Raw genomic sequence first — 12,289 nt, forward strand, 5'->3', positions numbered from 1 at the left:
GGGGTATTGGCTGCTTGTTATTGTGGCAAAGTAGCATGCAGTCGATACTTTAAGGTCTATATGGGGCGCCCCTACGGACCAGAGCCACACATTATTTTGTCTATGATAGAGGAAAACTCTGTTCATAGAGAAATTATGACACTTTTATACTACGACTGTCCCTCCGTTATGCTGTCCCCCAACCCCTTGTTGCTGTCCTGTACCATTTCTCTGAGTATTTCTTTTTCTGTGGTGGGGGAAAAGAATACTGCCACCAAGTATTCCCACTTGGATCGTAAGAGGCGAGAATAAAGGGACGGGGATTGGGACTAGGCATCCTTCTCCTTGTAGCCCCACAGGGGAAATTCCTAAAAATAAAGCGTTACAGTTTTGGTCTCCGTCCTACAGAATGGACATAAATTCACTAGAATCAGTACAGAGAAGAATGACCAAAATGATACAAGGACTCGGAAATTTGCCTTACGAAGAGAGGCTTAGGCACCTAAACTTACGCTCTCTGGAAAGACGCAGAGTGCGGGGTGATCTAATAGAAGTGTTCAAGTGGATCAAAGGCTATAACAAGGGTGATGCAAACAAGGTCATCATAATAGAACAACAGGGCAGGACTCGCAGTAATGGGTATAAACTGGATAAATTTAGATTTAAGAGGGAAATAGGCAAGAATTGGTTTACAAATAGGGTGCTCGATGAATGGAATAGACTTAGTGACCACGTGGTGAGCGCTGAAGCTATCAGTTGTTTTAAAAAACGATTAGACAACTTTATGGATGGGGACGACAGGTGGTGATGGATACGGAGCTGCCTAGTGTAGGCCTTATGGTCTTTTGCAGTCTCCTGTATTTCTTATGTTCTTATAAGAGGGGCTGGAAGGCCTCGGACCAGCACCCTAAGGTTTGGGCCTTTTAATGTGCGTGGATGTGGTACAGATGAGAGTAAAAGGGAAGAGATAGGTAGTATGTTTGTGAGAAGAATGATGGATGTGTTGGCTTTGAGTGAAACTAAGCTGAAAGGGAAGGGCGATTGTAAGTTTGGGAGTGTAAGTGGGAGGTTATCAGGAGTGAAGAGAGGGCAAGGGAGGGAAGGGGTGGCTATACTAGTAAGTGAAGAGATAGGTAAATGTGTAGTGGAGTGGAAGGAGGTTTCCTCAAGGATAATGTGGATGAAGGTGAAACTGGGAAAAGAGATGTGGGTTTTTGTAAGTGCATATGGGCCTGGCAGTGAGAAGAATGTAGAAGAAAGGGAGGCCTTTTGGATAGATTTAAATGAGTGCATAGAAGGTTTAGGGAGAAGTGTAAATGTAATAGTACTGGGAGACCTTAATGCTAGGGTAGGAAAGGAGCCAATTGATGGAGTGGTTGGGAAATGTGGAGTTCCAGGAAAGAATCGTAGTGGAGAGTTGATGGTGGAAATGTGTCTAGAAAGAGAGTTGATAATAGCAAATACAGTGTTTCGGAAGAAAGTCAAGCATAAGTACACATGGGAGAGGGTGGTGGAGGGAAAGGTGGTAGATAGAGCTTTAATGGACTATGTAGTGGTAAATAGGATTATGATAGGAAGAGTTACGGATGTACATGTGCTAAGGGGAGAGGGTGGGGGAATATCAGATAATTTTCTGGTGGAAGGTAAGTTGAAAATGGAGGACAGATGGAGAAAGAGGAAAGGGACAAAAGGTAGGGAGGTGCTTAGAGTGAACTCTTTAAACGAAGAGGAAAAGGAGAAGGAGTACAAGAGGAAGCTGAAGGAGGAGTGGGAGGGAGTGAAGGATAGAGTAGAGCTAGGTGTGGAGGAGGAATGGGGATGGTTCAAGGAGGGAATCACAAAGTGTGCAAAGATAGTGTGTAGAACAAGAAGGTCAGGAGGAAATAGAAGGAAGGGTAGTGAATGGTGGGATGAGGAAATGAAGAAGGTTGTAGAAGAGAAGAAGCGAGCTTACACAGATTGGTTACAAAATAGGACGAGGGACTCATATGAGACGTACAAAGAATAGAAAAGAGACGTAAAGAAAAAGGTAAAGGAGGCAAAGAGGAGAGCAGATGTAAAATGGGGTAAGAGTATGACAGAAAATTTTGAAAGTAATAAAAAGATGTTTTGGAAAGAAATTAAGAGAGGAAGAGGAGGCGAATCAATTAGAGAAGAAAAGGTAAAAGATGCAGATGGAGAGATGATAATGGAGGAGAAGGCAGTAAGGGGAAGATGGGCAGAATATTTTAGGGAGTTGCTTAATGTGAAGGAGGATAGGGAGGGAAAGATAGCTGCAGTGGGAAATGCTAAGAAAATGACCGTGATGAGTGAGGAAAATGGAGGAGAAATAAGGAAGGATGAAGTGAAGGCAGCAGTTAAGATGATGAAAGCAGGTAAGGCACCTGGTATGGATGGATGCCATGCAGAATGTCTTAAAAAAGGAGGTATAGTGATGGTGGACTGGTTGGTGAGTTTATTTAATGTTTGCTGGAGAGAAGGTAGAGTGCCAGAGGACTGGAGGAGTGCTTGTATAGTTCCACTTTACAAGGGAAAGGGGGACAAGTGTGAATGTAGTAGTTTCAGAGGGATTAGCTTGTTAAGTGTAGTTGGGAAGGCTTATGGGAGGATCTTGATTGAGAGGATTAGGAGAGGAACAGAGGGAGTAATTGGTGAGGAACAGTGTGGGTTTAGGACAGGTAGAGGTTGTGTAGATCAGATTTTTGTGGTAAGACAGATATGTGAGAAAGCTATAGGAAAGGGGAAGGATGTTTTTTGGGCCTTTATGGATCTGGAAAAGGCTTACGACAGGGTAGACAGAAAGGCACTGTGGGAGGTTATGCGGATATATGGGATAGAAGGAAAGCTTCTGGGAGCTGTCAAGAGTTTATATGAGAGTAGTAGAGCTTGTGTCAGGATTGGAAATGGAGAGAGTGAGTGGTTCGAGGTAAAGGTGGTACTTCGTCAGGGATGTGTTATGTCACCCTGGCTGTTCAACTTATACATGGATTGGAGATGGTTAAGGAAAATGGAGAAAAGTGGGAGGTGAGCCAGCTGTTGTTTGCGGACGACACTGCGCTTGTGGCAGGATCGGAGGAGGGATTGAGGAAGTTGGTGACAGAGTTTGGGAGAGTGTGTGATAGAAGAAAGCTGAAGATATATGTGGGTAAAAGTAAGGTGATGAGATGTACAAGGGGTGAAAGTGGCAGTAGACTGGAAGTGAGCATTAAGGGAGAGCAACTGGAGGAAGTGGATAGTTTTAGATATTTGGGTGCAAATGTGGCAGGAAAAGGTGGAGTGAAGGTGGAGGTAGAATGTAGATTGAGAGAAGCGAGTAAATGCCTTGGTGGATTAAAAAGTGTAATGAGGAATAGAAATTTGGGAATGGATGCTAAGAGGAGACTGTATGAAGGAGTGATTGTGCCAACAGCACTGTATGGAGCAGAAACATGGAACATAAGAGAGAAGGAGTTTGAATGTGTTTGAGATGAAGTGTCTGAGAAGTATGATGGGGGTTACTAGGCTAGATAGAGTGAGAAATGAGGAGGTGAGGAGGAGAACAGGGGTGGAAAGGGAGTTGGGAAATAGGGTTGATGAAAGAGTATTAGGATGGTTTGGACACATGGAAAGAATGAGTGAAGAAAGACTAGTAAAGGAGGTATGGAAGGCAGATGTGGAGGGAGTGAACATGAGGGGGCGTCCTAGGATGGGATGGATGGATGGGGTGAAGGGGGCTTTGGGGAAGAGGGGAATGTCTGTTGAGGAAGGACAGGAGAGGACAGAAGACAGGGGTGAATGGAGAATGGTTGTATATGGAAAATGTTGTGATGCATGAGGTGGAATGGATGGGGGAATGGGGGGTGAGGAAGTGTTTGGGAGCAAAAATTTTTGACGCAGCCCGAAGGGATTTCTCCCCGTCCTCTCCTTTATATGGGGGGACAGAGAGGGGGGGGTCGCTGATTTAATGAAGCAGCCTTTCTGTGGATGTGCTGTGTCTTGCGACACTGCTTCTGACCCAGGGCAGTTGACAGGGTGCAGGGATGACCCGTCATCTAGGAGGTGCTAAGATGGGAGGGAGGGTGGAGGGGTGTGGAGTGTTTTCGGGGATGGAATGGGTGGGAATGATTTTATGCCTTGTCCTCTTTGGCTACCTCCCTTGTAAGGGGGAAAAAGTCTTGGTATATGTATGTATGTATGTATGTATGTATGTACAATCCCTGACCCACCGCGCGTACCTCTCACACCACCCCATCCATGTATAGGTTGAGCAGCCAGGGCGACATAACACATCCCTGATGAAGTCCCACCTTTACATCAAACCACTCACTCTCTCCATTTCTAATCCTGACACATGCTCTACTACTCTCGTAAAATCTCTTGACAGCTCCTAGAAGCTTCCTTCTATTCCATACAGTATATCTGCAAAACCTCCCACAGTGCCTTCCTGTCTACCCTGTCATAAGCCTTTTCCAGATTCATACCTTTTCCTATAGCTTTCTCACATATCTGTCTTACCATAAAAAAATCTATGTAACATCTACCTGTCCTAAATCCACACTGTTCCTCACCAATTACTCCTTCTGTTCCTTCTCCTAATCCTCTCAATCAAGATCCTCCCATAGGCCTTCCCAACTACACTTAACAAGCTAATCCCTCAAACTACTACACTCACACTTGTCCCCTTTTCCCTTGTAGAGTGGAACTATACAGGCACTCATCCAGTCCTCCAGCACTCTACCCTCTCTCCAGCAAACATTAAATAACCTCACCAGCCAGTCCACCATCACTGTACCTCCTTTTTTTAGACATTCTGCATGGCATCCATCCAGACCAGGTGCCTTACCTACTCTCATCATCTTAACAACTGCCTTCACTTCATCCTTCCTTATTTCTCCTCCATTTTATTCACTCATCATGGTCATTTTCTTAGCACTTCCCATTGCAACTATCTTTCCATCCCTATCCTCCTTCACATTTAGCAACTCCCTAAAATATTCTGCCCATCTTCCCCTTGCTGCCTTCTCTTCCATTATCATCTCTCCATCTGCACTTTTTACCTTTTCTCCTCTACTTGATTCGCCTCCTATTCCTCTCTTAATTTCTTTCCAAAACATCTTTTTATTACTTTCAAAATTTTCTGTCATACTCTTACTTTCGCATCTGCTCTCCTCTTTGCCTCCTTTACCTTTTGCTTTACTTCTCTTTTCTTTTCTTTGTACGTCTCATATGACTCCCTCATCATATATTATAACCAATCTGTGAAAGCTCACTTCTCTTCTACAACCTTCTTTGTTTCCTCATCTCACCATTCACTACCCTTCCATCTATTTCCTCCCGTCCTTCTTGTTCCACGTATCATCTTTGCACAATTTGTGACTCCCTCCTTGAACCTTCCCCATTCCTCCTCCACTCCTAGCTCTACTCTATCCTTCACTCCCTCCCACTCCTTTCTCAGCTTTTTCTTGTACTTCTCCTTTTCCTTTTCATTTAAAGAGTTCACTTTAAGCACCTCCCTACCTTTTGTACTTTTCCTCTTTCTCCATCTCTCCACTCTCAACTCACCTTCCACCAAAAAATGATCCGATATTCCCCCACTCTCTCCCCATAGCACATGTATATCCTTAACTCTTCCTATTATATTCCTATCTACCACTACATAGTCCATTAAAGCTCTATCTACCACCCTTCCATCCACCACCCTCTCCCATGTGTACTTATGCTCTCCTCCGAAACACTGTATTTGCTATCATCAACTCTCTAAACACATCACCATCAACTCTCCACTATGATTCATTCCTGAAACTCCACATTTCCCAATCACTCTGTCAATTGGTTCATTTCCTACCCTAGCATTAAGGTCTCCCAATACTACTACATTGACATTCCTCCCTAATCCCTGTATGCACTCATTTAAATCTATCCAAAAAGCCTCCCTTTCTTCTACCCATATGGGGTATTGGCTGCATGTTGCTATGGCAAAGTAGCATGCAGTTGATACTTTATGGTCTGTATGGGGTGCCCCTATGGACCAAAGCCACACATCATTTTGTCTGTGATAGAGGAGGGCTCTGCTCACAGATAAATGATGAAACTCTTATTATATTGCTACTGTCCCTCTGTTATGCTGTCCCCCAACCCCTTGTTACTGTCCTCTACCATTTCTCTGAATTTCATTTCCTTGTTTCGCCTACCCTGTGGTGGGAGGAAAAGAATGCTGCTACCAAGTATTCCCACTTGGATCATAGGAGGCGAGAAAAATGGGATAGGGATTGGGACTAGGCATCCTTCTCCCTGTAGCTCCACAGGAAACATTCCTAAAAAAAAAAAAAGTAAAGTCATAAGAGGGTCTAGGGGTTTTCCAACCAGCACCCTAAGGTTTGGGTCTTTTAATGTACGTGGATGTGGTACAGATGAGAGTAAAAGGGAAGAGATAGGTAGTATGTTTGTGAGAAGGATGTGTTGGCTTTTAGTGAAACAAAGTTGAGAGGGAAGGGCGAATGTGAATTTGGGAGTGTAGTTGGGAGGTTCTCAGGAGTGAAGAGAGGACGAGGGAGAGAAGGGGTGGCTATACTAGTAAGTGAAGAGATAGGTAAACATGTAGTGGAGTGGAAGGAGGTTTCTTCAAGGTTAATGTGGATGAAGGTGAAACTGGGAAAGGAAATGTGGATTTTTGCAAATGCATCTGGGCCTGGTAGTGAGAATGAAGCCTGTCACCAGACATAAATAGGTATGATTATGATGTTCCTGCAACATTAATGCCAAAAAATCAATGTTAAAGACCACTTACAAGGTAAAAAATATAATGAAAATTGCAATATTTTGTACCTGCTGATGGTAAGGCTTGCAGCTGGCATAGGGGAATGGGAGTGAGGAGGTGGTGGAGTGGTGGGGGCTTATTGACCCCTCTCTGAAGGAGGAGGTGCTCCTTCAGCTGGAGTGGCACCCTCATCAGGGTGCTGTCATTTGGCACAAGGCTAGAAAAACTCTGTGATGGTTGCTTGCTGGCACCATGTGTGCAGGATTTGGCGGTAGTGAGGCATGACCAATTCTTTGAATTGGCCTGCAACACAGCTCATTAGTGTCTGGTCCAAGTGTGTGACCTCCACGAAATCGTAGAGCTTCCTCCACATTACACAGGCCTCCTTCGCCTCCTCTGTGGTGGGGCCGTGAACACGATTGTGGTCTCCCTCAACCTCATGCTGTTCCCAGGCCAGTTCAGTTACCTGCTCCTGATGCAGCTCCTTCAGCTCCTTGGTGGTCAGTTCATCCTCATGCTCCCCTACTAACTCCTCGACATTCCTGTCCTCCATCTCCAGGCCCAGGTCCCTCCCTAGCACAACGATGTCTGAGATACTGATGGACTAGCAGGCTCAAAGCCCTCGAAGTCCCACTATCTGTCAAATAATGGCCAAAGCTTCTTCCACGCTGCCTGTAGAGTCCTGATGGTAACCTGCTCCCAGCTCTTGCTAATCATCTTTACACAGTGCAAGATGTTGAAGTGGGACTTCCAAAATTCTTGCAGGGATCTGTGTCAGTGGTAGCATTGAAGCAGCACTCAAACAGAGCATGCGTGTACAGCTTCTTGAAATTAGAAATGACCTGTTGGTCCATCGGTTGCAGAATGGAAGTGGTGTTCGGAGGCAGGAATTTAATTATGATGAAATCCAGGTCTTGGGGGAAGATGTGCCTGCATGTTGAGGGGATGTGCTGGGGTGTTATCCAGCAGCAGGAGGCACTTCAGTGGCAGTCCATTCCCCTGCAGAAACTTCTTGATCTCAGAGCCACATGCCCCTTCAAGCCACTCCTGACACAGCTGTTGAGTTGCCCAGGCCTTTGGGTTGGAACGCCACATCACTGGAAGTCTGCTCATGGCATCTACAAATGATACACTACAAGCAGCATGATCTTGCAGTCGCTGCTCGTATTAGCACACAACATCACTGTATGCCTGTCTTTCATAGGCTTATGCACCAGCAAAGCTTTCTCCTCAGCAGTGATGTAGGTGCTGTTAGGCATCCTCTTCCAAAAGAGTCCTGTTTCATCACAATTAAATACCTGCTGTGGCAGGTAACCCTCACAATGCACCAGCTCCTCAAACTCTTTGACAAACGCCTCAGCTGCATCCATGTCTGCACTTGCCGCCTCACCATGTCGTGTCACTCTGTGGATGCCCGTATGTTACCAAAACTTCTCAAACCACCCCTTACTGGCTGTAAAGGGCACTGAAGGTGGTGTAAGCTGGCCACTGATACCAGCCTATTGCTGCTGCAGATCAGCATATATTTGGTGAGCCCTTGAACAGATCATTTCCTCACTCAAGATGTCACTCTTATGCTGCTTCTCCTGTATCCACACAAGCAATAACTTTTCCACCTCGTCCAACAATGCTAGCCTCTCATGCGTGCTCACATACCTTATACCCTTAGACACATTAGTTGACAGAATTTTATCTTTATTTAAAAGAATGGTTCTTATCATTGACTCAGGCATACCAAACTCTCACCAGCTTACACACACATAAACCTTGAGCAGCTTTGGCAATCATTTCCCTCTTTTTAACAATCATGATGCTGGTTTTCATGTGAGCACCAGCTTCAGTAGGACTTCTCACCTGTTTTGGAGGCATTTTAAAGGCACAAACACTGCAATACCAAGGGGTGGGCACTGAAAGAAGAACCAGTCATGCACACAACAAACAAAGATGGCAGGAGGAAACATAACACAGTGCATGAATGGTGATGTCAGCAAGATGGCAGTGTGGGATTTGATTTTCCTCGCAGTAATAGACACCAATGTTCCCATGTAAATAGCAACAATATTTCCCCCATAATTTGACTGCATAAATAGAATTTTGCATACATAAGGGCACGGATAAATAGAGGTACCTTTCTACTTGTATGGATGGTATTATGACACAACCCATAGGAATTTCTGCTCATCATTTCCATTTTCTGTATGAATGTACAAGGAGGTTAGGTTGCCATATAAATGAAGTGGCCATGTTCTGGATGTGCTGTTCCTTGTTGCATTGGCTCTGACATAACATAAGAACATAAGAATAAAGGAGACTGCAAGAGACCGTAAGGCCTATACTAGGCAGCTTTGTATCCATCACCACCTGTCATCCCCATCCATAAAGTTGTCTAATCGTTTTTTAAAACAACTGATAATTTCAGCGCTTACTACATGGCCACTAAGTTTATTCCATTCATCGACCACCGTATTAGTAAACCAATTCTTGCCTATTTCCTTCTTAAATCTAAATTTGTCTAGTTTATACCCATTACTGCGAGTCCTGCCCTGTTGTTTTATTATGATGACCTTGTTTGCATCACCCTTGTTATAACCTCTGATCCATTTGAACACTTCTATTAGATCACCCTGCACTCTGCGTCTTTCCAGAGAGTGTAAGTTTAGGTGTCTAAGCCTCTCTTTGTAGGGCAAATTTCCGAGTCCATGTATCATTTTGGTCATTCTTCTCTGTACTGATTCTAGTGAATTTATGTCCATTCTGTAGGACAGAGACCAAAACTGTACTACATAGTCAATGATGGGTCTAACTATCGCTAGATAGAGTTTAATAATTACCTCTGCACTTCTATTTGTTACCATCTTAGTAATGAAACCTAATGCTATGTTAGCTTTATTTCTGGCACTAATGCACTGCTTCCTGGTTTTAAGGTCCGGACTCACCAGAACTCCCAAGTCCCTCTCGCACTCAGATTTGTCTAAAAACGTGTTACGTAAGCTGTATCTATTTTCGGGGTTGTGTAGCCCTACGTTTAACACGCTACACTTAGAGATATTGAAGTTCATTTGCCATTTCACCAACCATGTTAACAATTGATTAACCTCTTCACTCTGGGGCACATCGCACGTCTGGCAGCATTAGCTGCCCGACGTGCGATGTTGCGTCATAATAATCGCATTATAAAAAATGAAGTCAGTGCTCAATCGTTCATTCTCTTTCACCCGTGTATTTTGATAACCATAGAAAATATGATGAAGCCAGTTTAGAGAGAATGGAAGTTACGTAGGTACAACTACAATAAATGTAATCAAGATGCCGACATTGGCATCATCGAGTACCCACTTGCTCCTCATGCCACCTACGTAGGCGTCACCGTATGGAAGTGGTTAAGATCATCCTGCAAAATCTCTGCGTCGTTTCCTATCCTAATTAGGCGTCCTATTTTAGTGTCGTCCGCAGACTTACTAACATCACTATTTATCCCATCGTCTAAGTCGTTTGCATACATAATGAACAAGGGACCCAAAACCGAGCCCTGGGGGACCCCGCTAGTAACATTGCCCCACCTAGATTTTATTCCATTTATGGTGACCCGCTGTTTTCTGTTACTAATCCAAGCTCTAATCCATTCTAACATTTTTTCTCCTATGCCATGGGCTTTGATTTTATTTAGTAGTCTCTGGTGTGGCACCTTGTCGAATGCTTTGCTAAAGTCAAGGTAAATAACATCGTAATTATCATTGTTATCTGACGCCTTATAAACTTTAGTGTAAAAGGATAGAAGATTAGTCACACATGACTTACCCGTGGAGAAACCATGCTGTGAATTACGAATTAAATTATGTCCTTCGATGTGTTCTCTGAGTCTATTTACTATTATTGATTCAAGCACTTTTCCTATAACCGATGTGAAACTGATTGGCCTGTAGTTGCATATAGACAATCTATCTTCCTTCTTAACCACTGCCCTCCGGGCCAAAATCTCGCGGGCAGCATTAGCTGCCAGATGTATGATGTTGCGTCATAATACTCGCATCATAAAAAATAGTCACCGCTTATATCGATCATTCTCTCTTTCACCCGTGAATTTTGATAACCATAGAAAATGTGATGAAGCCAGTTTAGAGAGTATGTCAGTTATGCAGGGACAACTACAATAGATATAACCAAGACGCCGATATGGCAGCCTTGCGTATCCACTTGCTCCTCATGCCGCCTACGTAGGCGGCACCGTATGGAAGAGGTTGAAAACAGGAACAACGTTTGCCTGCCTCCAAGCAGTTGGCACAAAACCAGTGTCTGACCAGGGTAGTGAGCAGAAGAAAAGAATGAGTTTTCATCCACAAGGAATTGAAATGAAAAGGAAACATTTGGTGGGAGTGGGTGTGTGCCTTGGCAGGCTACATCCCTTGTAAGGAGAAAGAGGTTTGTGGTATATAGATAGATGCCTTTATTACAAAATTACGAGACAGGATTCAAACTGCCTCCTGTCCTAACCTCTGTTGTAAGTGCAGTGCTCTAACCTGATCAGTCAGCAAGCATTCCAGTGAACATTGTGATTTTATATATAATTTCAGAGCATATCGTGTTGGCCAGAGCCGTGATGTGAGAGTGTTCCGTTTGATATCATCAGGATGCATTGAAGAAAATGTTTACCTCCGCCAAGTTTATAAACAGCAACTGAACCATATGACAGTAGAAAGCACAAATGTCAAACGATACTTCCAGGTAGGATTACAGTTCTGGAAGCATTTGTATTGTAAAATGTTCAAACATTCTTAGAATACAGGTTTATCATTAGTTTAGTAGAAGCCACTTAACAGTACAATGGAAATTAATTTGAATTAAAAAAAAAGGGGGGGCAAACAGTATCACTTACATTGGTGACTATTCAGATTCATTAGAAATATATACTTGAAGTGACCACTGGGTGGAAATATAGGTGCTGGTGGGATTTGGTGTTTCAGAGATAGGACAATCTGCACCTCAGTGTCCATCCTGTGGGACTTATTTATGTAGGTGCCCATCACTGTTCCAATGGTTCAATCAGAAACAGAATAAATGTTAGGCTTTCCTAGGCACTCATAGTGTTAGTCATTCAAATATTTTTGTATCAAATGAGAATTTATTAATCTGGAAAGAGAAAGAAACTAGTGTGAAAATGTTGGCCAGTGGATATGAAATTATTCTTATTATTCCCATTAGTATTTAGTTTATTTACTGCACAAATTGATGAATAGAATAATTCTAATTTCACAGGGCATCCAAGGAAATCATATGGAAAGAGGAGAGCTTTTTGGGTTACGGAACATGTTAAGTTACCATCCAGAGGGCTCATGTCTTACAAAAGATATTCTTGAAAGGAATCTAGCTTTGGAAGAAAAAGTCACCCGTGATGAATCTTTAAAAAGGAAACTGGGTGAAGCAAGTAATGCTGAGATTCTCCTGAAAAAGAAAAGTGGGATAGCTAATCTAATGGTAAGGTTAACAAAAAAGTACATATACATATAATACAAAAAAAAATTCCCCTTTTAAGTGAATGATTACACAATGTAACACATGTTTTGTTTATTTGTATTT

General features: G+C 43.3%; 1 protein-coding gene across 4 annotated transcripts in view; it reads left to right on the forward strand.

Annotated features, from left to right (window-relative positions):
• LOC143039912 (uncharacterized) overlaps positions 1-12,289 on the forward strand; it is a 290,898-nt gene that overhangs the window by 229,188 nt on the left and 49,421 nt on the right. For all 4 annotated transcript variants that reach the window (XM_076210271.1, XM_076210272.1, XM_076210270.1 and 1 more), the window contains 2 exons: positions 11,287-11,437; positions 11,969-12,187. In XM_076210271.1, coding sequence (XP_076066386.1) covers positions 11,287-11,437; positions 11,969-12,187 — 370 coding nt within the window. The remainder of the gene's footprint in view (positions 1-11,286; positions 11,438-11,968; positions 12,188-12,289) is intronic.

Source organism: Oratosquilla oratoria, chromosome 27 (assembly GCF_046742065.1).
Source record: "Oratosquilla oratoria isolate Oo_2021 chromosome 27, ASM4674206v1, whole genome shotgun sequence".
NCBI classification, from domain to species: domain Eukaryota; kingdom Metazoa; phylum Arthropoda; class Malacostraca; order Stomatopoda; family Squillidae; genus Oratosquilla; species Oratosquilla oratoria.